Raw genomic sequence first — 26,509 nt, forward strand, 5'->3', positions numbered from 1 at the left:
TATACCCCGCCCTCCCCAGCCAAGACCGGGCTCAGGGCAGCTAACACCAGGTATAAAAACAATTGATTGAACTACAACTTAAAAACAAGATTAAAATAGAACATTAAAATGCAGTCTCATTTCAGTAGGAACTCAAATCAAAAACTTTTTGGGGGATAAAAACGTCAAGTCTTCACCAAGGCCAGCTATCCAGACTGGTCCTAATTCCACACTGGTTCTAATTCTTGTTTCACATTTTCTGCTCTAGGAGTCAGCTGGGAACGTAAGACAGAAACCTCCACTAACTTTAAATCTTCGGGGCAAGGAGCCTTTAAGGACACGTAAGTTACTGGAAAGCGAAAGCAATAAAGCTGCTCGCTCATTGGCACATTTGCACAGCTAAGCAGGGTCTGGTATGGTTTCAAATTGGATGGGAGACCACGTTTCGAGATTCTTGCATTGCAGGGGGGTTGGGCTAGATGACCCTCTGTGTCCCGTCCCAACCCTACAATTCTATGACTGACAGCCCCACGAGTGAGCGAAAGCAGCTCAGCAACCCCCTCCTGCAACAGCGCCAGGGCAAGAGGGTAAGGCCAGCTGCGCGTGCGCAGTGCGCTCTGCTGCGGCGGGCGAGGGACAGAAAATGAAACGTTCCGCGAGCTCTCTCCTATGGGGGTTACGTCAGGGAGAGAGAAGAGAGCAGTGATTGGCCCGCTCCCTTTAAAGAGGCCGGCACCTCCCTCACCCAATCCAGAGCCGCGTCCCGGCGCGGCAGCAGCCGCAGTCACGCCTTATTACACCTGCGCCAATCCAGGGGGCAGAAGAGAGTTTATTGCGCTCAGAACTCTATGGTTGAGAGGAACGGGGTGTGTGTGGAGAAGGTAAGGGGCGCGGGGAGCGCATGCGCACGCCGCCGTCGGCCCACGCTCCTGATTGGTCCGCCCGGCTCCTCGCTCCCTCGCGCTATCTCGCTCTTCCTCTCCTCCGCCGCCGGCAGCCGCAGGGTCCACTTATTAGAGATACAGCGGAGTGAGGGTCAAGAGGGGGGGGCGGGCCTTAACCCGGAAGTGGTGTCGCAGGTGGGAGGGGGGAGGTGGTGAGGGAAAAAGAAGAGGACGAGGAGGGACCCGAGACGTGATGGCCGCCGCCGGCAGCTCTGTGTGAGAGCCCTCATTCGACCCCCGGCCTCTCTTTCTGCCCGAAGTGGACCTGCCCGCCTCAGGGAAGCAGCCGCGGCCGAGCGGGAGCGGGGCGACTCTCCATCCCCTGACTGACAGGCAGACACTCAGACTTCCAGCTGTTCCCCTGCGGGCTTCGGCCTTCTGCTGCTGCTGCCCTGCTCTGCTAGGCGTCCCCTCGAGGCCTCCGTCAGTGTAGGGGGAGCAGTTTGGAGGTCGCGAGCCTGGTTAGGTCTTCAGTGTGGGGAGGGAGGTGGAAGGGGGGCGTCCTAGTGAGCTCAGGTGTTCGGTGAGGCTCTCCTTTGAGGAGGGAGAGGCTGAGGGGTCTGCAGGAAGGGGGGGAAGGTTTTCCCTTTTTGAGGTTGGGCCAAGTGGGCTTCAGCCGATTAAGGGGCGAGGCTCCTTAGAGACCCTATGGGACTCTATAGAAGGGAAGGTTTTCAGAGTAGGGCTAGGTAGATACTGGGAAGAACTGGAAAGGTCTTTTTTATTTGGAGGGTTCATGGTCTTCTATTTGAAGGGGAATTGTGTGTTTTTTAAAGTGGGGGGAGGACCGCGTATTTTGGCTGAGCTCTGGGAGAGGCTTCTTCTACCCATTCAGTTCAGATAGATCTGTATAGCACAGGTCAGGAGAGCAAATCCTTGTGGTGCGTTTCGGGCTCCTTTGGTGACAGGATTGTATTGGGGTCATGCAGGGTTTCCAAATCTGGGTTAGGTGACAGTTTTAATGCTGGGAGGCAAGGAGGGCCTGGTAGCGCATGAGGTGGACGGTCTTACAGGGTGTAAAGATTGAACTTAGCGGCTTCACGTTGCTGGAAGAAAGAAGCACTTTGTGAGGGTTTGAATGGGAGGCAGTTTTCAAGGAGCTATAGAGAATGGTGTTGAATTTTGGGTGTCATATTGGGTTTCCCTGCAGGTAGTTGGCTTGTTGGGTGTGGAAGACTAGTAGTAGTCTAGTAATTAGACTGGTAGTTAATGAAACGGGTTGCAATTAGCCTGTGTAGCTTGGGGTGAAACAGTTCATCCCGTATCCGCTGTGAATTTCCCTCCATCTCTCCTTGGTGCAGTTCTCCATCAAGCGCCTCTGATGCCAGAACAAGGCCCCAGAATGAACGGTTTCTCTCTGGGCGAGCTATGTTGGCTCTTCTGCTGCCCACCTTGCCCCAGCCGCATAGCTGCCAAGCTGGCTTTTCTGCCCCCAGAGCCCACGTACACTGTGATGCAACCAGAACAGCAGGAAGGTGGGGCTGCTTCAGTGGGGACGCCGACAGGTAGCTGCAGCCTGCACTTGACTGAGCGGGCGGACTGGCAGTATTCCCAGAGAGAGCTGGATGCCGTGGAAGTCTTCTTTTCACGCACAGCCCGGGATAACCGGCTGGGATGCATGTTTGTACGCTGTGCTCCTTCTAGCCGGTATACACTGCTGTTCTCCCATGGCAATGCTGTTGACCTGGGCCAGATGTGCAGCTTCTATATTGGTCTAGGCTCCCGCATCAACTGCAATGTTTTCTCGTATGATTACTCTGGTTATGGAGTGAGCACTGGTAAACCATCTGAAAAAAACCTTTATGCAGACATCGATGCAGCTTGGCAGGCCCTCAGAACAAGGTAAATGGCTGTTGGGTAAACATGCCCATGAAAATGGTGGAGGGTATTTCTAATTTCTTTGGGGCTGCTTGTTTGACCCTATACTTTTCCCTTGTTGTGGAATCACTGTAAACTGGCCTCCTTTGATGCAATGAAGTTGACCACTCCACCCGTTTTTTGTGATGATGAGTTACACGACCTCAGAATCATACAAGCTCCTGACATTCAAGGGAGTTTATGTTCCTTGAACGGCAGCCCCCCATGCTTTTTAGCAAATCTCTCCTGAAACTGAGAGGGTGTTCAAAAGCAACTTGTAGCATAGCATTGCGAGCTACAGTTGGAGTGGTGGGGAATGCTTGGGGTCTTAATTGAACCTAAACTATCTTTAGATCCTAGATTTTGGAAGGTGGTGGTATTCTTGACTTGCTGCTCTGATCATTGAGCAAGAAATGCTCAATGTAAAAACATGGTGTTAAGGAAAGCCCGGCTGGATTTAAGCCCATCTAGTCCAGTACCTTGTCCTCATAGTGACCACCCAGATGTGCATGGAAATCGCACAAGCAGGCCTTAAGTGCGATAGCCACTTGTGATTTCTGGCAACTGCTATTCAAACGCATACTGCTTCCAGCAGCGGAGATAGAACATAGCTTGTTGTATGTACTCATGACAGCTAAATGGTACAAGAGAACAGTAATGGCTAATTATTATACATCATGATTTCTTTGTATTCTTGGACAGTGCAACAGGGTAAAATATGACATTTTAGAATGCTAGTAGCATTACCAAGGATTAAATGTACCAGTTGCATCATTGCACACTATGATGAAGCTTCAGCACTGAGGTGAGTATGGGAGTACCAGAGCTGGTGTGCTGCACTCTTCAGAGTTCTTAATCTATTTAGTACGTGATGAACTTATTCAAAGACCTTTCACCCACACAGTCTATTTTTAAAAGATCCAAAGTTCAGGTACATTTGATAACTACCTATAACAAGGAAGTTTCTATCGGTGTTTGTTTCTAGGGCTTTGTCTTTACTTTAGATTTAGTTCTTGGCAGGTAGTTGATGGTTTTGTTTTGAGTATTTGCTCCAGTGAAGCCAAGATGGATCTTGCCCTCAATGCAAATTGTTTGATTTGGGGCTAATGCTGAGTAGATACTGTATAGCTTTGAGCATAAATGTTGAACGGCTGTGCTAGATTGGCTGCTGGCTGAGAAGACCAGTTACTTCGAGGTAGGAGTCAGGGGCAGTATGCTTCGGATTACCACTTCCTGGAAAGTTCAGGAGTGGCAAGTGCTGTTGTGCTCAGGTCCTACTTGTGGACTTTCCATAGGCATCTGGTTGACCACTGTGAGAACATGATGCTGGAAAAGAAGGGCGGCTGGCCTGATCAAAAAGCCTTTTCTTATATTCTTATGTGTCTTACATGTTTCCTTGCAGTTTCTCAATACTGTATACAGACTTTTCACTCGCAAATGGAAACCAGTTTATTGTCTTGTAATTTTGTTCTCTGTGAAAAAAGTGAAAACGTTGTTGACTTTGCTTTGTTTACTGTCCCAAGCATTTAAATCAGGTTGGGGGAACCTGTTGCACTCCAGATGTTGTTGGTCTTCAGCTTGCACCATCCTCAGCCAGCATGGCCAAGGGTTAGTGATGATGGGAGTTGTAAGCCCAAAACATCTGAAAGGCCAAAAGTTCCCCATCTCTGATTTAAACTCAGTTAAACTGGGAGGCTCTTGAACCCATCATTGCATGTGGAAACCCAGGTTGTATAAATGACTCAAAGTGTTCTTCTTCCCCATTCCTCCCTCCAAACAAACATACTTATCCTGATGAGACAACTGTGACCTTTCAGCTCAGAATGATTTGTTTTCACCTTTATGGGCTTGAGATTTGACTAGTGGGAGAGGTTGTCTTCAAATACATGCCATTTTGTCTTTAGCTTTCTTTAGGATTGACTTATCTAACCCAGGAAGCATGTTCCCCATGAACAGAATAATCAGTTATGTAATTAACACAGGTTATGCATGTGTTTGATGTAATAAGAAACACTGATAATCCATTCAGTTTGAGAAGAGGCTAACTGAGCTAGGGAGGCTCTGTGTCTTAATTGAAAGTGAACGTTCAGGAGGGATGGATTTTGAACAATATTAGAGGGCAGAAAGGAGCCCATAGGGAATTTGGGACTGGATTCACGAGGAAGGACATTTGACCACTGAAACATCTCAAATCTGTGCAGTCTTGTCTTGAGTATGTGGCGGTGGGGTGTATTAAAACAATTGTGTGTCACATTTTCCCTGTGAATGGCACGCAAGCTGATTACTAGCTAATGACAGAGGCTGCATTCACATTTTTAAAGGAAGCTATCTTGCTAATATGGCCTTTTTGTTTTTATATGATTCTTGGCATCTGATGAATGTACTGTTAGAAGCTGGTTTCTGAGATCTGGTAAATTTGTTTTTTGTAAAGTTCTATGCCTAATTTCCTCTAGTCATTCTTGGTACTTTATTTTAAGATTCCTGAGTGGGTTTGATGGACCCATGTACTGTTCATTGGCATCAAATCTTGATCTGGTGATTTAAAGTGGGCACACACCTTTCTGCCTTAAGCTGTTTAAAGGGCCACCCTTGATACTAGCCTGCCTGTGCTTTGAGATGGGCCTTGGGGGCTCTACTGGTTTGCCAGCCAGTGAGTTCTCATTGGGATAGATGGACAATGAGAGAGATGGTATTATCAGTAGTAGCCCCACAGTTACGGAATTATCTCCCAGGTGGTGTATATAAGACACCTTGTATGCAAGCCTTCAGGCAGGCACTAAGTTATTTCAGGTTGCATTTTCTAAATAAGTGCTGTGATCCTATTGATTTTTAGTGATGTTTAAATGGTCTTTAAAATCAATGGTGTGTGACTGGTTTTATGACTTAGTTGGGTTGTGTTTTTTTCACGTATATTTTTGTGATTTGTAATTGTATTTAGTCTTGTAGAAGCCAGTTTCTGAGGACATTTATTCTAAAAAGCAGATTATAAATGTTGTAAATGCATAAATAGAATGTAAATGCTTTCCCACTGAAAGTTCCTTGTCTAGGAACCTTCACTTGTGCGACATTAAAGGCTTAATTTAATTTAGGTCACGCTGCCTCGATTTGTTTTGAAGAATGGAATACTTGGGTGTATGAGTTTAAATAGTATGTTTTGATTGTGTGAGGAAATTCTTGATATGAAAAGTAATCTCATAACAAAATTGCCTGCTGTAATAGATTTTTGTTTGTAGGCTTATGGTGTGTTTCAATAATACCTCTTAATGACATTATGTGAACAAGTGAAGAGCATTTCAGCCTGACTTGGAGAAAATTAAATCCGGCTTTTGGCCAAGGTATACAGTTAACTACAATCTACTTAGGATTTTTTACATTGCATTCTTGAATGCACTTGAATTCTTTGGGACTTTAACAATTGCCTCTTTCTTTCTACTGCAGACAATATAAAATGGCATCGTATTCATTATTTGAGATTGTGATCTTTAACGTCTTGACTAAACTCTGCATCTGGTTTTCAGTGAGTGGAAAATAATTTTGGTAGAAATATAAAAGTACCTTAGGCTAGCTGTGTGTTATTGTGCATAAATGATGGCTAAATAGGTGCCTATCGCCTATTCTTTGTCTCCTCTCACCCGTCGCAATAGAACAACAGCTTGCACTTAATTTTCTTCCATACTTAGCATTTATATATAACACAGATTACGCATTTAATTGCTCAACTAAATTTCCAGAAATTCATTATGCGTGTAATCATTCCATTGAGATCTCCCAAGTTGAATAGTAATAAATAGAAGAGTGATAACCCCTTAAGACAGCTGGCCTATATTTTTGTTACAGTTAAAGCTGCAGTCCTGTATACACTTACCTGGCAGTAAGTCCCATTGAATTCAGTGGCACTTAGCTTCTGTGAATATATCTATAAGATTACACTGAATATGTGGGTTTTAAGAAATTAAATGCACGTAGTTACTTGGAGCTGTACCTAGTTCCCTATGACTAGTAACAATCTCTTGCAAGCAACCAAACAGGGAAACTTTTGCAAATCAGAGAACTGGTTCTTTCCTCCCTTTGTGGCATCAGTCTGTCATAAATCACTAATATAAGTGCAGGTAGGCTAGTAAACCTTTGTGGAATCTTTCAAGGCTGCTTGATATAAGTGCTAACAAAACTTATTATAAAGTTAAAAGTAAACCACCAGCCATTCACATTGTCAAGGCATTAAAACAGGTGTGGGGGACCCTTGTAGTCCTCAAGGTGATTGTTCATCCCAGATCATTGGCGAGGCTTCCTAGGGTTGATGAACGCTGGAATCCAATAACATCTGGAGTGCCAGAGGTTTCCAATTCCTGCAATAGAGGGAGGAAAAGCCTTAACTCTTCTTTTTAATGAACTGAGAAAGGACTTTAAAAACAAACTCAAAATTTCCTAATTAAGCATGATACCAACTATTAACCATGTCTAAATAGAGCATTTATTTAGGGCCATAAATAAGTCCTTTGGTCATAAAACTTAAAAATATTCTTTAGTGCAAGGGGAAAGATAGCAAGGCTACTAAGGAAGACGATTTGCTTGGAGTACAGTTTTAAATTCATTTATTTGGAAATGTCCCATTTCAGAATTTCTGCCAAGTAAACATTCATAGAATTCTATTGTAGGTATTCAGAACTTTCCAGTAGCAAAGTCTGGTGGTTAATGGACAGGTCAGTGTTTTCCTATGAGATGGAAAGAAAATGATCACCATGTTATCTGGTGATGAATATTTATGATTCTGCTTCTATGAAATGGAGTATAATATAGAGCTCAGGTAGTTCAAGGTATAAAATAAATGGAACCAGGACTCTTTGCAAGTCCTGACTAGTGGTTACACATATGTTTGGGGTCAGTCTAGCTCTAACACTGCACCATGGTTAACTGTAAGCAGGGAAGAGACTGCAGCATGTTTCCCATTTCCTAACCATGGTTAAATGGTAATAGAATTGTTGGAAGGGACCCTGAGGGTCATCTAGTCCAACCCTCTGCAATGCAGGGATCTAAACATGTGGTTCCCTATTCAATTCGAAACCATACCAGACCCTGCATAGCTTTCCAAATGTGCTAGCAGTTTTATTGCGGCCCCATAGCCTAGTCTCGCATCCACACCAGACCTAAAAAGAAACACGACAGGCAAGCTCTTAAGTCATGTTGCAGCAAAAACTTGTTTGCGTGCTAAATTAGTAGAAAGGCTAGTCCCTGTGGTTTTTTTAATAACAGGTTTGTGCCGTAGCGTGTTAACCTGCCACATGCCAAGAGGGCACAAAGCAGTTTTCAGAAGCACTTGAGGTTGTGGCATGGGGAAAAACAGCTTCATAATATCCCTTCCAAATGATACTGAAGGAGGTTACGGCCCTTAAGTGTGTGGAAACAAAGACTAGGCTTTAGTCATTTCTGCTGGTCTTACTTTTGAAGTACCAAGAGGTTGTTAGAAACCAACATAGAAACAAATACAGCTTGCAATATATGAGTGTTGTAGTGTAGCTCCTCTCTTCTGGGTGCCTTCCTGAAGGGAACTTAATGATCTCATGCATCTGTTTTATAGACGGCTTTAAAAAAAAGGTGCTGTTTGTTCACTTCTAGGAATTAAGTACTTATTTTCTTCCAGACTAGTCTTGTAGCCTTTTTATTCATCATGGAATAAATTGATTGTGTCGTATACACAGTAGCTGACCATTAAATGTACATCAGGAAATAGCTGAGATGGCTGGTTTTAGGCCTCAGAGAGATGGGTCCTATAGAGTGAACTTTTGCCCTTCCAGCTGGTAGTAGATCTCATCAGCTAAGTTGTAATTGTTTATAGCTGAATTTTGTTTCTGTTTTTTTGTCTAGAGTCCAGGATTGGGTCCTCATCTTGTTTCTGCTCTGCAGACTGGGCATAGAAATCTCTCAACTGCACCTTGCATACAGTAACTCACTAGAAATCTGCAGCTGTAGTACAACAGCCTGCAAACTGTAGGAGAGCCACGTGCTTTTGACCAGCTTGATTCCTCAAGCATTCAAGTTGCCTAGATACAAGCTTCTGAAAATTGCTGGATTGGATATCTTGGCGAGGTCTGCATCCAGTTTCAAATGCCTAAATACTCTAGGACCATAACTTCAGATTGCAGCCAGGCTGGCTTGATAGCACCAGCGTAGTTTTGTTTTAGGGCAGCTTGACGGGAACTGTGTAACCGAATACACTTCCTACCTGTAAATACCCTTGCTTGTTACAGGCTGCTGTGAGCCACTTAAGGAAGGTAGAGGGGCTTCAGAGATTGCTATGTGAGTGCAGTTTATGACTGCAGAAAACAACACTACTTTGCAGGTGGCAGAGGAAAGTAGGAACTGCCAGTGTGGTGTAGTGGTTAAGAGCGGTAGTCTCGTAATCTGGTGAACTGGGTTCGCATCTCCGCTCCTCCACATGCAGCTGCTGGGTGACCTTGGGCCAGTCACACTTCTTTGAAGTCTCTCAGCCCCACTCACCTCACAGAGTGTTTGTTGTGGGGGAGGAAGGGAAAGGAGAATGTTAGCCGCTTTGAGACTCCTTAAAGGGAGTGAAAGGCGGGATATCAAATCCAAACTCTTCTTCTTCTTTAGCTGGTAGGCTATATTTGGCTTGTGGGCAACGGGTTGGGCAGACCTTCTGCAGCATACTTAGGATTTCCTAGTACTTGTATGGAATGTTCTGAAAATATGGATGTCTGTTCTTTTCAGGATGTAGTAGTTATTCCTTCAGGCCCCCATAGGAAGACATGGGCTCCAATTTTGAATAGCAAAGTGGGATGGATTAGCACTTTCTGATTAACTGGTAGGATTAACCAGACATATATTATACAGTGGTACCTTGGTTCTCGAACAGATTGGCTCCCGAACAAATCAGCTCCTGAACGCCGCAAACCCAGAAGTAGGTGTTCTGGTTTATGAATGTTTTTTCAGAAGCCAAACATCTGACATGGCTTATGCTTGATTGCAGGAAATTCCTGCAGCCAGTCAGAAGCCTGGTTTTCAGACTGTTTCAAGAGTCGAACAGACTCCTGGAATGGATTAAGTTTGAGAACCAAGGTACCACTGTACAAGTAATCAAGCTTTACAGTAAAGTGAATCACATATTGGTGATAACTGATGTCAGAAATGTTGATATGACCAACAAGCATGGCAAGGGTTGGTAACTATTGTTATGGATGGGGGTGGGGTAGGAAAAGGCTTGCATGTTTTCAGAGGGAAGGGGACTAGCACACTAGTCAAAATCTACTATAATGAGGGTGAAATACTACTAGCAGTACTAAAGGAAATTTGTCCCAAGCTTCTTGCATATGATTATCAGCAGTGGTAGATTAACCATAATTGTTCTACAATGCTTGTGTTGGTCAGCTAACGTTAAAATTCCTGAAAGTATACTGCATGACCAGTGAAGCAAAATGATTCAGGCAAGTATATTGAATGTTATAATTCAAAATCAGTTCTTTAAGTGTCATTGCTTTAGTAGCTAAAACAGCAAGAGCCCCATATGAGGAGATATCAGTATCATTTATTGTCATTTAACTCTTATTTTGCGTTGTATTTATATACCTAAACCTAACCTAGATTGTGGATTTTTCTTCTTGTAGTATTGAATTTATTCTGTATTTGTTGAATAGTTGGGGTTTTGTTTTTTTCATTTTTGAAAGTACAGTGGTACCTCGGTTTATGAACTTAATCCATTCTGGAAGTCCGTTCTTAAACGAAAAGAGTTCTTAAACCGAGGCGCACTTTCCCTAATGACGCCTCCCACTGTTGGTGCCCTTCTACCATTTGGCTTCTGTTCCTAGACCGAGCTAAAGTTCGCAAACCGGAACACTACTTCCGGTTTTGCGAAGTTCTTAAACCGAATAGTTTGTAAACAGGGCACTTCTTAAACCGAGGTGCCACTGTATTTTGATGTTATGAACGTTTACTGTAAGCTGCTTTGGGCACAGCTCATTGTTGAAAAGCAGCATACAGTGGTACCTCGGGTTAAGTACTTAATTCGTTCCAGAGGTCCGTACTTAACCTGAAACTGTTCTTAATCTGAAGCACCACTTTAGCTAATGGGGCCTCCTGCTGCTGCCACGCCGCCGGAGCACGATTTCTGTTCTCATCCTGAAGCAAAGTTCTTAACCTGAAGCACTATTTCTTGGTTAGCGGGGGTCTGTAACCTGAAGCATATGTAACCTGAGGTACCACTGTATAAGTAAATTTAATCAGTTTGCAATAGTATAAAAAAACTTCCGGGGGGGGGGGGCGAACCCTGCTTAATCAGAACTGGACAGGTTGGCTGACTGTTGCATGGATAAAAACTGGATGGGAAGGAAATCCATCATTGTCTGGATATATAATTTCCTGGTTCACACTGAGAGAAGCTATTTTTAAATGTCCTAGGGATAGAAGTGGAAATTACCCATAGAAATCAATTGAGAAATCCAAAATTTTAATTAACTGGGATTGGGCACTTCAGAACAGAAGACTATCTCTTCCTGGTTTTAGTCTGTTAAGCACCATGTTTACTGGTGGTTGTGTTCTAAGAATAAAAAAATCTACAGAAGTTGCTAGTTCACTTTTAAAAATAATAATCTGCCCATTTATACAGTCTTAAATTGCTGTCACAATACTGTCTATTGGAAAGGAGAAAAGGCAGCAACTTTTCAGTTGGTAAAGACTGAAACATTTTTGTTTCAGGCAGATGATCTGGTTACAGAGACTAAGACTGCTACGCATAGGCAGGTTACTAAAGATATTGCATATACATGTGCTCAAAAAACCCATTCTGGTTTCATGGAGACCCTTGATTTACTTCTACAATGCTTTTTATACTTCTAAATCAAGGGGGAAATATATTCTCAGAACACTATTTACCATAGGTGAGTGGCTACTTAAAAGCCAGCGAAAGTGTGTTTTTATAAGGAATCCAAATAGCAAGACTATTTAGAGACACATGTTTCCTATTTCAGAAAACATCGTGAATTCTGTACTTTCCTAAAGATCAGGGAAGATAACTTTGTCCGGGGGTATCTGTTGCAGAAAAATTCCCCAGAGAGTAGCTTTGTATAGAACTCATACACCAATCCAGTTAAAAGTATATAATGGAATGTAGCTCAGCTCTTCTGAATTATTGATACTTCGGTCAGTGAAGGGATTCCTTAGCGACCAGCAAATCCTTGCTGCCTGTGGTAAGTAAGCTTTTCTGTTGCTAACATTCCTTTGCTACAGGGCACGTTTAATTAAATGCAACTAACTCAGTTAAAGTGAATTTAGTGCTCTGTGTGTGGTTTTCTAAATGAAGCTGCGTACATTGATATGATATTAGACGATGTTTATCTTCTCGCTGTTCCTTGGAAAATGAAGCCATAACGTTAGGGAAGTCGTGTAGTAAAAGTTAATTCATAAGACATGCACAATCTCTCTTCTCTATTCATTTAATTCCGCTCTGACCTTCCCACCATCTGCACAAACGCCTGCTAATTTTGGAATACACTTCATTTATCTGAATTGGACTGTGGTCCTTGCAGGTTTACGCCATACTAAATTTGTTAGACTTTAGGGCAGGAGTGGGAAGCCATTTTCACCCCCAGGGCTGCATTTCCTTTTGGGCAGCCTTCCAGGGGCCACATACCTGTGGTGAGGAGGGCCAGAGGCAGAACAACAAATGTGAATGTTATCTTTATACAGTAGGGTAATTTCTGCACACGTTCCCATACCTCTGTCTGCCCTCCACCAGACAAGCTAGAGGCATGATCAGAGTTCAAGAATGTATTTACAGTCAGGCAAAAACATTAATGGAGGGGGGAAAGCAGGGCCTGTGAAAGGCATGGCAGTTCCCTTTTATCTTGTTTATACCACTGTTTCCTCTCTGCTTTACTGTACAGCATCTCAGCTACTTGTCTAGACTAAAAAGGGTTAAATCTCCAGGTGTACATTTCACGCATAAGGCAGGAGTCAAATGAAAAGAAAGTAAAATTAGGGACTCAACCATTGCATCCTTATTTGTCTGACTTGGAACTTTTAAGGAAGAAAATGCTTTGATAGTCTTTCCACCGGAGTCTCCTTCATAGCAGAATAGACAGTCTTCTGGTGTCAATGTAGCCTCATCACAGCAGGGTTACCTGGTAGCACCAGCAAGGATATTTTTCTTTGAAGCACACAAGTATATTTTGTAGCAAACCAAACTAACTCTTCCATTCATTCGTATCATTAAGAAAAAAACACCCAAGCACCGCAGTCATAGTCGTAAAGCCATTAAGCTCTGCATTTACTTCCTAAATAAGCAGCTAGTGTAAATGTGTGTGTTATGCTAACTGCCATAGAGCAAATACACAGGAACTGAGCGCAGTACGCCAAGTTCCGTTTTAATATACCAATGCAGAAAGAACAGCTGTTTTCCATACTTTCTGGTTCTCCCTTAGTCTTGCCATGTGAACTCTGCAGATCTGTGCTGTGCATTCAACACAAGAGAAGCTGCTTGCACAGTCATAGGTTTTGGGGGGTGGGGGTGGGGAGGGAATTCACTTTCCCCTGGTTATTTATAGCAGGAGGCATTCCATGTTTTTGTTCCAAGTTAGTTTGTGGTTTCCTTCTGTTTCCAGCCAGTTCCAGACTTCTGCTTGCAGCCATACAGGTTTCTACCATGGTGTCATTGTGCACCCCCCCTACTCTTGCATTGGTAGGTGTGATAAATGCTATGCATGGTGCTTGTGGTGCTTGCACAGCCACTGGACTCTCTCTTAGTGGTGGCGGCGGTGGTTTGGACGTAAGGATTTTCAGGCCTAAGTGGGAACTGTGTATCGTCTCTTTTCCTCCCTCTGCACTAAGAACCAAAACTGTTTCTGGGCTGCAGCTTTCAATATTAGCAGAACTTAAGCTGCTTCAACATTCTGACCCCTGTGCTTGAGTAGGGCCAGCTGAGATGGGCTCTCTTAAGATAATTATTGTTAATGTTTGCATTTTTTCCGTTTGCCAGTCAAATGAATTCATTCAATCTAGCTCTCTAAAACCTTTGGAGTGCAGGTTAGTTTTGTTGTACAGATACAGTTGAAAATTGCCATAGACTTTTTCAAGATTGGCTTACTTAGAAGAGCCTAACTTAGTGTACAGATTTGACTGGCTATTTCCTGATTATACATTTTCATTCCCATTCCAAGGATTCACATTGTGATAGTACCTTAAAAACCTGTGGAGGGTGTGGGGCAAAAGACACTTGCCTGTGGCCAGCTCTCTATGTCATCAGTAACGAAGTCAAAACAGCTGGGGGGTTTTTATACAAAGAAAATGTTGTTGTGGCAACAGAGATGGCATAGACATTTGAATTGTGGACATTGTGTTTATGCTGTCTCAAGGACGAGGATGGTTCAGCAAGAAAACCTAGTAATTTTTAAGTTTAAATGCTGTTTCCATTAACCCATGGGTCACAAATGCTTTTAAAACTTACAGTAGGGACCAACAACCAGCAGATCCAGGGCTAAATCTGACCCACCTAAGAAGTGCTTTCCAGTTCCCTTAGTCCAGGGCTGGGAAACCTGTGGCCCTCCACATGTTTTGGATTAATCCAACAAAACCTAGAGGGCCATGGGCTCCTCATACTTGCCTTAGCCAATCCAGAAGCATTGTGTGGTGTGTGTATATATATATATATATATATATATATATATATATATATATATATATATATATAAAATTGATTTATCATAAGCATATGTACAAGCACATAATCATACAAAGAATAACAGAAGTGTACACAGAGCATAATCAGTATTAAAAAAAATTGTTATAGAGATGCAATTCCATATAGCTAAGATTTTAAGACGACTCTATATAGCCCAGCCACAATGAAGAGTGAGTCATGGGAGTAGTAGTAATGTGATTCTCCCTTATATAACTCAAAACCAGAAACCAGACCACGTCAAACTGTCTGATTTAGTTTTGCCGCAAACTATGAATTAACATCTGTTCAGATAAAGCAATGTTCCATATACAGTCATATTTTGGATCTTGAACGACTTGTGAGTTGAAAGTTTTGGGTCCCGAACGCCACAAACCCGGAAGTGATTGTTCTGGTTTGTGAACGCTCTTTGGAACCCGAATGTCTGTTGTGACGTCCGCGGGTTCCAGTTGGCTGCAGGAGCTTCCTGCAGCCAATCGGAAGCTGTGCCTTGGTTTCCGAACTGTTTTGGAAGTTGAACGGACTTCCGGAACAGATTCCGTTCGACTTCCAAGGTATGACTGTATTAGTAAAGCATGCTTCAGGCATAGGAACTTTAGATGGTTTCTAATCTGGCTGCTGATAGTAACATAAGTACTAGACTTTTATAAGTTATGGGAGGATTAACATAATTTGATAAAGAAAGAGGGGATCTGGAGACAAATGTTGTTGAGTAATAGTCACTATCATTGAGAAAACCCAGGTCCAGAATTATTGACTCTCCTTACATTCCCACCACAAATGAATGAATGAACCCTTTCCCCACACCCCATCCAACAAGAAGGAGACACAGTATTCATAGTATGGAAAGGTGTCTAGTGCCATCACACAATGACTTTAAGAATGGCCGAAATGGACTTAATAGGGGGGCTTCACCCATAATCAATCCCATTGTGCCTCATTGTGTGGGTTCTGTGGCCATGAGACTGACTATAGCAGTCTCTTTTGCAGAGATGGCTCTTCCCCTGCTGTGACTTCAGTACAACTAGTTTCTGACTCAGAGTAAATAGGGCAGAAACACTGTTTTTTCAAAAGGAGGATATGAATAAAGGGTATGCTAATCTGAAATAATTTGTTGATAATTCGTGAGTCTAACCAATATCGGCTAGCAACAAATATTCAGATTCGCAACTTAATTTCCACCAGAGCAATGTGCATTGGGACATGGCTGGAGGCTTTGAGCTGAATTGGATTGAACCATTCCAAGTGCACCAGAGAATCACAGCAGTCTCTAAACTGAAGAGATTTTCCGCTATTTCTGCAGTTACGGTTCTCAAGACCTATAACTTAAAATGTGGATCATTATCATTTAGGGCTGAAAGAGTAAACGTTCTTCCTTCACGTGCATCCCATTGAACTTGCTGAGTTTTAATTACACCTGAGGTTAGGCTGTGTGATGGTTATATGTAGATTTGTGGGGTGGTGTACACATGCTTGATGATTTCTCTGCAGTTGATGATAGGCAGCTGAATGTATGAACCGTGTGAACTCCATTGTGAATGTGTGAACTCCATTGAACAGCACTGCATTTGAGAAGATGTGCCAGTTCTGCTGAGGGTTGTTAGCTATCGCTTGATATGACAAACACTCAGATTGTGCACCAGACCAATGTTTCTGCAGAATTGTGCCAGCTAACCAGTTCCCTGTTTTTTGGAATAAAAAAATGTGTTCAAATGCTAAAAAGAATTATTAGAGGAAGCAATAAAGTACATCGGAGCAATGAACCTTTTGGACCTTTTCCTTCGCCCCTTCTACTCTCTGGCTGAACTATGTATAAATAATACCTTGTTCGTAACTGCAGCCAGCCTTTCTCAACACACTGTTTAGGATACAAAGCTAAAGAGTAAACTGTAGTATCTTTCCACTGTGCTCCTCCCCCCCTTCCATATTTTTTAATGTGCTCTCCATCTGTTGTTTTTGGGACTGTTCTGAGGAGATGATCTTTACAGGAGCAACTCAGTTGCATACCCATAAATTTCAACCTGGACATTCCATTGGGTTTTCTGTTTTTCTAAGAGACAACAACCCTGTTGATTCAAGGAAGGTATTTTTAGTAGCTACTCAGTAAGTCTCCTTGAAAATGCACTGGGCACTCTCTCTAAGATAGACCACCAAAGAGCTGACTAGGACAGTCTGCTTCAAGCTATACAACGGGTCAAATGTTTTTGTACAGGAGCAGCGCTCTAAAACTTCCTTGTTGAATATTCAGTAGTATCTGGGAAGCTGTCTTGTATACCCCCCTCAAAAAAAATCCTGCATTATTGATTATATAAGATATATTTGCTAAAATTTTGTCCTGCTTATGGCTATTTACTCTTTATGTAGAATTTATGTAGTTCTTTCTTCACAATGTATCTTCACAACAGCCTTATTAAATGGATAGTGGTTTCCATATTGCAAGCAGGGAAACTGAACAAGGAACAATTATTTGTTCAAAGCCACTCAATGCATTAGTAAAGAATTCTAAGTGTTGCTTCTTGATCATAAGTATTGAAAATGGAAGTCTATGGAAGCCAGAGCGGTGTAGTGGTTAAGAGCAGTAGTCTCGTAATCTGGGGAACCGGGTTCGCGTCTCCGTTCCTCCACATGCAGCTGCTGGGTGACCTTGGGCTAGTCATACTTCTCTGAAGTCTCTCAGCCCCACTCACCTCACAGAGTGTTTGTTGTGGGGGAGGAAGGGAAAGGAGAATGTTAGCCGCTTTGAGACTCCTTTGGGTAGTGATAAAGCGGGATATCAAATCCAAACTTTTCTTCTTCTTCTATGTTTTTTAATGCACTTGCTTCCCGGAACTTTTTCTTATTGTTGCACTAAGTCAGTTCGCTGTCAAGATCTCCTTTGCTTTCTTGCTTTCCTTTCTTTGCTCAGCTCTCTCTTTGTTTTTCCACCTGCATGTGGGGCTTGGAAGCTCCAACAGCTGTGGGGGTTGACCATACAAATCTTTTGCACTTGGCTAAAACTAAACACATTTGAGCAGCAGCAGTACAGTTGGTGTCCCTGACCTCAAATGCATTTCTACTAATGTGGCTATATATTAAATTTGTTTATGCAGCAAAGCAGCTGCTTTTCATGGTCCAAGTCAAAATGGCAGGTCTTGTCCAACTGCAAGCTTGATAGTCTCCCACCGTATTTGTTTCCCCGTGTGCATTCCTGTTTCTGTATCCCAAGTGGGCAAGTGGGTATTTTACATATGAGCTCTCACGCAGAAATGAAAGCACTAACAAGAGTACTGAACACTTAAAATATCATATATCCATACAAAACAAGAGTAACCAACATGGTATCCTCCAGATGTTGTGGACTACAACTCCCATAAGTCCCAGCCAGCAACATCCAGAGGGCATTGTGTTGGCTGCAAGGACCGTCAAAATCCCATGAATTGACAGTTTAAAAAAATAAATATGAATTTTACATCTAGAGAATAAAAACACCAGTTCCCCTTTCCTGGAATACCCTTTTTAAAAAAATAAATAAAAAACAAAGACAAAATACACTTCTCTTTTCCTCTTTTCTCTGTTTACAGGTATGGGGTCAGTCCTGAGAACATCATTCTGTACGGACAGAGTATTGGAACCGTTCCCACTGTGGACCTGGCATCTCGGTATGAGTGTGCCGCTGTAATCCTTCACTCGCCCTTGATGTCTGGGTTGCGGGTAGCTTTCCCGGACACTAGGAAAACATACTGCTTTGATGCTTTCCCAAGGTATGTGCAGAACTTGCTCCCAGGAAGCCATTGTTCATTTATAATACTTAAATTGGACATGTACCTTTCAAAATGGCAACAACCAAGCAAGGGCCATGGGTACATTACGTAACCAAGAGTAGATGTAGTGGCCTCAGGAATATCAGCATATTAGAGGGTAAAAAGCCCCCTGTTTGGTGGTGCTTTGAGGGTTTTTTCTTCTAGATATATCCTTCATTGAATGTTTATCATGAAGTATGTTGGTGGTGATTTAATGAGGGTGGCCTCATTGGGAGACACCACCTGCAAAGCATACCAGGAGGGTTCCATGTTCACTGCTTGGCACCTTCACATTATTTATTAAATTTATATTCCTCCCTGAAGGGTGCCCAGGGTGGCAAGTAGCATAACATCTGCTGAAACCATATCCAGCATACAATAATGAAAATGGTCTATAAAAATCACAGTGCCTAGGTGTAACTATTCCCTTCAAAAGGCCTGGGGAAAATAAAAGTGTCTTAAAATTCTGCCTGAAAGTAGTCGGGAGAAGGGGACTGCCAGATTTTCCCTGGGAAAGGGAGTTCCAGAGGCGGTGAAGAGCAGAAAGTGACCTCTGAGACGGGGGGACGACGCTGGCAGCCAGAGTTGATCATGCTTGGCAAGATGGGCCAGCATTCCGGGTCAACAGAAATATCTTCAGATGTTCACATATTGCTTATATACTTCTTAACTTGAATTGGCATCTTGAGTGCGGATCCCCTGCTGACCTTTGCAAACCAAAGGTATTCTGTGTTTCTCCTGTAAATGCTTTTCGCGTGTTCTTTAAAAATATTGTGGGGTGTGCCTTTGTTCCACTTTGGAGGGAGTGGGGACTGGACTGGACTGGAGAATTGTGAAGAGGATATGTAGTTCAACTTGTATTGACCTTGAAGGTGAGAATGGTGGGTGTAATTGCATGCAACTTGTAGCGGTGGTTGAATATTAGTCAATGACTGGTTACAAAAACCATTTCTGCCTCCATAGTAGGCACCCACTTCAGTATGGATGTTCTAGTTCCACCCCCACCTTCAGAATATGAAAAGTCACTTAGGTGAACTGGTTTCCTGTGTCTTGTTCTGAGGGAATGCATAGCACTTAATAGACTCTGTGGTTAGCAAGTTTGAAATGGTCCAGAGCACAAGCATGTTGGTGGTACAAGATCCACTGAAATGAATGGGCCAAGCTTTGAGAACCGGAGCTGAACTGGAGCAGTTCATCCATTCTTGGAGGGACGTTTCTGGTGGGGTGCGCTGGAATTATGTGCTTTTGCTATCGTGTCTTGGTATAATTCCTCTGCCCTCCTGCCTTTCTAACAGTTACAAATATTTACTATATGACAAATTCTTCCTCTGAACATTCAGGCTTTTAAAAATTATTCACAAGGTTTGGAACAGAGCTTGGATGAAATAGGCCAAGTCAAATAGGAGGTGAAAAACATCAGGGCAGAGACAGCGGAGGTATTATATCATTCACTTTCTCTTTTTGCTTTCTTGAGAGCTGTTTCTTACCAGTGGTCTGAATTCACTTGATCTGTTAAATGCTTTGGTACTTGAACGAATGCCCCCCCCCCCGCCCTTGTAAGAGAGAGAAAATTGTTCATTGCAGTTTACACAGAAATCTTTTGTGTTTGCTGATGTCCGATAGTCTCTGTAGATTTCTCTAGCTGCAGAACGGTGTGGTTAGGAATACCAAGTGAGGCTAATGTGCTTTCTGAATGCTGCGTTCCCAAGCAGCTGAGCTGGCAGTGGGATGCCTTCCAGTGGTTTTGCAAGCTGTAAATATTGTTTTGCTGAAATGCCTGATTAGGGATGAATGACACTAATTATGTGAGCACCACAATGGAGAGACTCCCCCCCCCTCAAGTTTCCTAAAAGTGAGGACTGACAATCTTGCTGTTAAGTCTTTGCATACATAATTTCATTAAGTGTTATTAATACATGTATGGGAGAATCCCACTTGTGGCTGTGTCAAGGATTCCAAAACATAAGTTAGCAAGGGTAAGATACATTTTAAAAGAAATATATATTTGGGGAAGGATCCCTCTGAGTCCTCACTGAATCCTCACACCAGTTCACCACCCTGTTATAAATAAAAGACATAGAACAGTGGTTCCCAACCTGTGGCTGGCAGACCTCCAGAGGGCTGTGGGGTTATCCCAAGGGGTCAGTAGCAGTGGCACCGGACAGTGAGTCCCTTGAGTGGTAGGGTGGAGGCTAGAACGAGGACAGGAGGGCAGGTGCTGAGGGCTGGGGTGCCAGCAAGGCAGAGGGACAGTGGTGGCTAACTTTGCCCTTCATCTGAGGCATGTAAGGCACTTTGAGTGGCAGGCTTTTTGGTGCAGGGCGTGTCCAGTGCTGCCATCCATTGGGGGCTCCCTGGTCTCCCTCCCTTGCCCAGAGTCTGCCCTGCCAGCAAGAATGACCATCCGTCCAAGATGAGAGCAACCCCCATTCTTCATTCCCTTTGGCTTTCCCCGACTGCTTCCATGCTGCTTTTCTTTAGCACTGGTGCCTCCAACAGAATGATGCATAGTGAAACTGGCTGGCAGAAAGAATCGAAAAGGAGCTGCATGCTGTGGTAACATCAGGGGTAGCCAGCTGGCAACCCAGGTCATGGCTCGGTGGTAGAGAAAATCAGAAGAGCCTGGCTGCTGGGTCAGGCCAATGGCCAATCTAGTCCAGTGCCCTATGGGAAGCCTGAAAGCGAAGAGCATGTGCTTTGGATGCAGAGGGTCCCAGGTTCAATCCCAGGTATATACAGGGAAGGCGGATAAAGTCCCCTGCCTGAAACCATGGAGAGCCACAGCCAGTCAGTGTCGACAGTACGGGGCAAAATGGGCAGTGGTCCAGCATAGTATGAGGCAGTTTTCTATGTAAACTCTCCCCAGCACAGCTCCGATCAAATTCCAGTGTGTCTCAACTGTTCACTCCAACATACAGGCAAATATCCTGCTAACCCCCTCCTCCCTGGTGGGAACAACATCTAAAGTTTTGGCAGAATGCTTGTCTCGTTTCTTCTGTTCTTCCCATTTGCTTCTTGCATGGACATCAGCTGCTGAGTTGCACAAAGAGAGACTTCAGACAGAGACTTTGATGTTGTGCACACTGGGACGGAGAGGGTTAAATGGCCCCTTCCCTGTTCCCCATTTCCTGTGGGAGTCAGGAGGGACAGCCATTTCTGCCAGCACCCTTTGCTCAGTTCAGAATATGGCCTCTCCTTAATAAAAGCAATAGCCGTGAGCTGACATCCAGCCCTCCATGCTGTACTCACAGAGAGGGCTGAACATAATATTTTGCTTTCTTCCTCTTTAAAGATTCACAAGAGGTTCTTGCATCTCCCACAACAACTGCCCATGGTTGCCTCAGAGAGGCCTGCCTCAAAATCTGAAAACTGTGAGCCTCCGATGACCTCCTTGTATTAATTCTGTTTACTTATTTACATTGTGAATTTCCAAAATCCACTGCGAATCTCCAAGTGGCTTCTTAGAAAGAGCAGCTGTAGCCTTCCTGCCAGGCACAGTTGGACAGTGTTGGCAGAAAAGAATGAACAAATGGCACTTTCTTTTTCGGGACATATTGATGGAAAGACACAGAGCGTAAAGCTCTGAACATGAGAGTAGTCTAATTTAACAACAGCAGCATGAATGCTCATCCGGGCTTTAGAAGCTTCAGAAGTGGCCAGGCTAAATTAGCCATTTCTCCTTCTAGAATGCTGGAAACAGATGACAACAATTGTGACTTGTGTATCCCTCTGGCTTTTCAGTTACCTGCCAGGAGCCCTTTTCACAAGAATAGTAGATAAGACCAGTCATTGAATTAGACCACCGTCCTGCTTCCTCATAATGGTCCACAAGATGTCTCCAGAAAGCAGGGAATGAAGACAGTTGCCCTCTCCTGCTCTCTCTTCCTCCCTCCAGTTGTTTTTTAGAGGTTGTCTACCTCTGAAATATTGAGTTTATATATAGCTGGGCCCTGTTGCCCCATATTGTCTCAGAGCAGGGCCATAGAACATACCGTATTTTTCGCTCTATAACACGCACCTGACCATAACACGCACATCGTTTTTAGAGGAGGAAAACAAGGGAAAAAATATTCTGAATGAAACAGTGGACGTATCATTTTTGTGCTTCATGCTGTGGCCACAGACATGTGATCTGATGGTGAATTTGGGGTGACCCAATGCAAAAATCCTGAGAATCCCTGTGGATCCATGCTTTGTAACCACGTTTTTGCACCATTGCAGCCCCAGGCAACAGTGGGTGCATGATTTTTTTTTGGGGGGGACAGGCTGTAGCCATGGTCATGCTATGTGCTCTGATGGTGAATTTTGGCTGACCCAATGCAAAGATCCTGAGGATCCATGTGGATCCATGCTTTGTAACCACGTTTTTGCACCATTGCAGCCCCAGGCAACAATGGGTGTGTGATTTTGGGGGGGCAGGCTGTAGCCATGGACATGCTGTGTGCTCTGATGGTGAATTTGGGGTGACCCAATGCAAAGATCCTGAGGATCCATGTGGATCCATGCTTTGTAACCACATTTTAAGTGGGGAGGGAAGGAAAAACACAGAAGGCTAAGAATGCAGGAGAGGGCTATAACGTGAGGAAAGGAAGGCAAAAGTTTCCCCCCACCCACCCACACAAGCCAGCCACTGTTTAAGGATTTCATCCTTTTAAATGGAAGAAAGCATATTTGAATGCTGTGTGTCTCCAAAAACAAAAAGCAGGAAGTCAAATCAGAATTTTAAGCCGAACCTGTAATCTCTCTTCCCTTCACATACATTGTTCCCTCCGGAGCAGGGACAGGATAGAGCGACGCTCTGCTCTCCTCTCTACTTGCCTGGAGGGGAGGGGCTTTCCCTGCTCTTTGTTCGGACGCTCTGCTTTCCTCTCTACTTGCCTGGAGGGGAGGGGCTTTCCCTGCTCTTTGTTCCGTTTGAGCAAACACAGCAACGAAACAGAGCAGGGTGGGCAGTAAGACCCTGAGGCAGAATGAAGGAAAGCAGCAGCTTCCTGTCTCACGGAGCTCCCTTCTCCCTGAAGCGCGGTTTGATTTTTGCCTTATTTTTCGGCTCCAGGGACCACACATTCGCTCCATAACACGCACAGACATTTCCCCTTCCTTTTTAGGAGAAAAAATCTGCGTGTTATAGAGCGAAAAATACGGTACCCAGTGCTCTCCTGTAGCTGTTTGTTGCGAAGGAGCATCTGCAGTGGAAGATGGAGTTATCTTTCAGGTGCTGCTGCTGAGGACCAGGTGCACATCCCGGGAGTCATTTTCGACTCACAGCTGGTCCGAAATGGAGGTGCAGGTCAATTCTGTGTCCAGGGCAGCTGTCTACCAGCTCCATCTGGTATGCAGGTTGAGACTCTACCTGCCCATGGACTGCCTTGCCAGAGTGGTGCATGCTCTAGTTATCTCCCACTTGGACTAGTGCAATGCGCTCTATGTGGGGCTACCTTTGAAGGTGACCCGGAAACGGCAGCTAATCCAGAATGTGGCAGATAGACTGGTGACTGGGAGTAGACGCTGAGACCATATAACCCCAGTCCTGAAAGACCTACATTGGCTCCCAGTACGTTTCCGAGCACAATTCAAAGTGTTTGTGTTGACCTTTAAAGCCCTAAATGGCCTTGGCCCAGTATCCCTGACGGAGCGTCTCCACCCCCATTGTTCAGCTCAGACACTGAGGTCCAGCGCCGAGGGCCTTCTAGCGGTTCCCTCTCTGTGAGAAGTGAGGTTGCAGGGAACCAGGCAGAGGGCCTTTTCGGTAGTGGCGCCCGCCCTGTGGAATACCTTCCCATCAGATGTCAAGGAAATAGACAACTATCTGACTTTTAGAAGACATCTGAAGGCAGCCCTGTTTATGGAGGTTTTTAATGTCTAATATTTTATTGTGCTTTTAATTCTGTTGGGAGCTGCCCAGAGTGGCTGGGGAAACCCAGTCAGATGGATGGGGTTTAAATTACTTATTATTATTATTATTATTATTATTATTATTATTTAATAATCTTTCCCAGAGTTTTCCAAAACAACTATGACAAACTTGGTTTTCTCTGGTTACTGAACTTAACCAGTAATGCTTTTCTGGTTTTTGTCTTTTACATCCTCAGCATTGACAAGATCTCTAAAGTAACCTCTCCTGTCCTGGTGATTCACGGTACCGAAGATGAAGTAATAGATTTCTCGCACGGTTTGGCGATGTATGAGCGATGTCCCCGGGCGGTGGAGCCCCTGTGGGTGGAGGGGGCTGGTCACAACGACATAGAGCTTTATGCACAGTACCTAGAACGACTAAAACAGTTCATATCTCATGAACTCCCCAATTCCTGAAGAAACCTACTTGATCTCTTTTCCTTTTCTTCTTCTTTTTTTTTACCTCAGTTAACTGTGAATGGAAGAATTTACCTGTTTTTGCACATGCATTAACTGGCTTAGCTGTAATAGCTTTATACTATGAATAAATGCCCTCTCATTAGGGTTTATCCAATCAGCTCTTGACTGTCTTTTTATATCAGGAAACTGTTCTAACAGTCACTACTGTAATCCCAATTGTTTTTTTTTACCTTCAACACGCTAGAAAAGCTGGGAGTTTTAGAAGGGGTGCTAGCTAAACTTGAGGGATACTACTTAATCTAGCAGTTATAATACTTCCAACTTTTTCCCTACCCAACCCTTCAAGTTGCTTGTCTTATAATGTTTTTACTTTCTCTTTGAGAAAAAATCTTCCCACAATCTGGAATGCAAGAAACCTGGATGATAGCTTCCTACTGATTTATGGAACCAGTCTAAGAGCATTCTCCATGTAAAATTTCTAGCTGTGCTATTGTAACTGGAAAGGGTTTTTTTGTGGTGATTTCTCATTGTGTTTTTTTCTTTGTTTTTTGCCAACCTTCCCTTCCTAAGTAAATTAATTAATGAAAATTTCCTGGGGTCACAGATTTCTAAATGGGGCTAATTCTGAAATGACCTTTCACCAGTTTTCTGCATATTTACAAAATATTCCTAAAGGAATAATGACTGAACGGCTAAACCCTTTAATTCTTTTTACTTTTTAAAAAATGTGTAAATTTACTAAACCCAGTTATTCAGATGATGTTTACACTCTGAATAGAAGCCAACTTTGGCATTTCCTTGTGTAAAGCATTCCTTATAGAGGTTTTTAAAAGTATTGTACATAAGTGTATTTACATTTATGCATAACTCCTGATTGGTAGTTTAAAATTTAAGTCTAGTTAACAAATTCTGGTTTGTATATGAATACATTTTGTTAAAGTTTTTATCCCTGCATTATTTTGCTATTAAAAGTTTTATAAGATTTCCAGGACAACTAAAAATATTTACACATTTGTTTTTGACAAATTTATGTAAGAAACTTTCATTGAAACTGATCCTTTTTGTTTAGGGGAAATTTTTCATTCTCTGACACTGGAATCGCACAGAATATGCAAGACAATTAAATCATTACACTAAGAGGCCTGAGGTTTTTTCCCAAATTGTACGGCCTTAAATGTACTGTAAGCCTCTGATTGTTGTAAAAATGGATTGCGATGGATTATGGTTTGTGTTCTTGTTGCCAGAATGCAACAACAGTGATTGTAATGGAATAAAGGATGCATGGAATAGAGAATACTGGACTGTGCTTCACTTTGTCCCCATGATCAAATTGCACCAAAGGCCACACAAAGGTCGTATATAAGTTTTATTACTGACACCAATCAAAGGAAAAGGTACAGACAGTATTGTGCTGCAGTGTAAACCGGAGACTGTTAGTGTAGTGTAATGACTTTGGTGTTGGGCTTGAGTCCAGTGGGTCCTACATTCAAATCTTGACTCCCCATTAGTCACCAGTAGCCTGCATGCTTTTCATTTTGAAAACCATCTCTAGCTTTCTCCCTACTGCCGATAGGCTATTCTGGCCTAAAATGATGGGCCAGTGGCGCAGGCCCTCCCAGTGTCCCTGTTTTCTAGGGACAGTCCCGGATTTACAGAAGCTGTCCCAGAATGTCCTGTTTTTCCATGGCCATCTCTATTTCATCAGAGGAATGTTGGGAGGGTTATGCGACCCCTGAGCCAAGGAGATAACTATACAACCTTGAAGGCTTGGGGAAGTTTTTTAATGTCAGCTAGGTGGGGTATAAATAATAAAATTATTGTTATTATTACCACCACTATAGAATAGGACATCCCTATTTTCATCAGAGAAATGTTGGAGGGCATGGTGATGTGACTCAGCCAAAGGCATCTTCATCTTCAAAGTTAAACTTGGCAGCCATTGTATCCCAGTC

The 26,509-nt window shown here is 43.4% G+C and overlaps 1 protein-coding gene across 1 annotated transcript; it reads left to right on the top strand.

The window, feature by feature from the left end:
- Window positions 1–876: 876 nt before the first annotated feature.
- Window positions 877–25,851, top strand: ABHD17C (abhydrolase domain containing 17C, depalmitoylase). The gene is made up of 3 exons (XM_083475370.1): window positions 877–2,765; window positions 18,024–18,203; window positions 24,335–25,851. The coding sequence occupies exons 1-3, from the start codon at window positions 2,245–2,247 to the stop codon at window positions 24,552–24,554; spliced, it is 921 nt and encodes a 306-aa protein (XP_083331496.1). The 5' UTR covers window positions 877–2,244; the 3' UTR covers window positions 24,555–25,851.
- Window positions 25,852–26,509: the final 658 nt, after the last annotated feature.

Source organism: Podarcis liolepis, assembly GCF_965112155.1.
Source record: "Podarcis liolepis genome assembly, chromosome: 14".
Lineage (NCBI taxonomy): Eukaryota > Metazoa > Chordata > Lepidosauria > Squamata > Lacertidae > Podarcis > Podarcis liolepis.

Coding starts and splice junctions, on each gene's coding strand:
- ABHD17C (XM_083475370.1), top strand. CDS start 2,245: ATGCCAGAACAAGGCCCCAGAATGAACGGTTTCTCTCTGGGCGAGCTA. Junction 2,766..18,023: donor TGGCAGGCCCTCAGAACAAG/GTAAATGGCTGT, acceptor CTCTGTTTACAG/GTATGGGGTCAGTCCTGAGA. Junction 18,204..24,334: donor TGCTTTGATGCTTTCCCAAG/GTATGTGCAGAA, acceptor TTACATCCTCAG/CATTGACAAGATCTCTAAAG.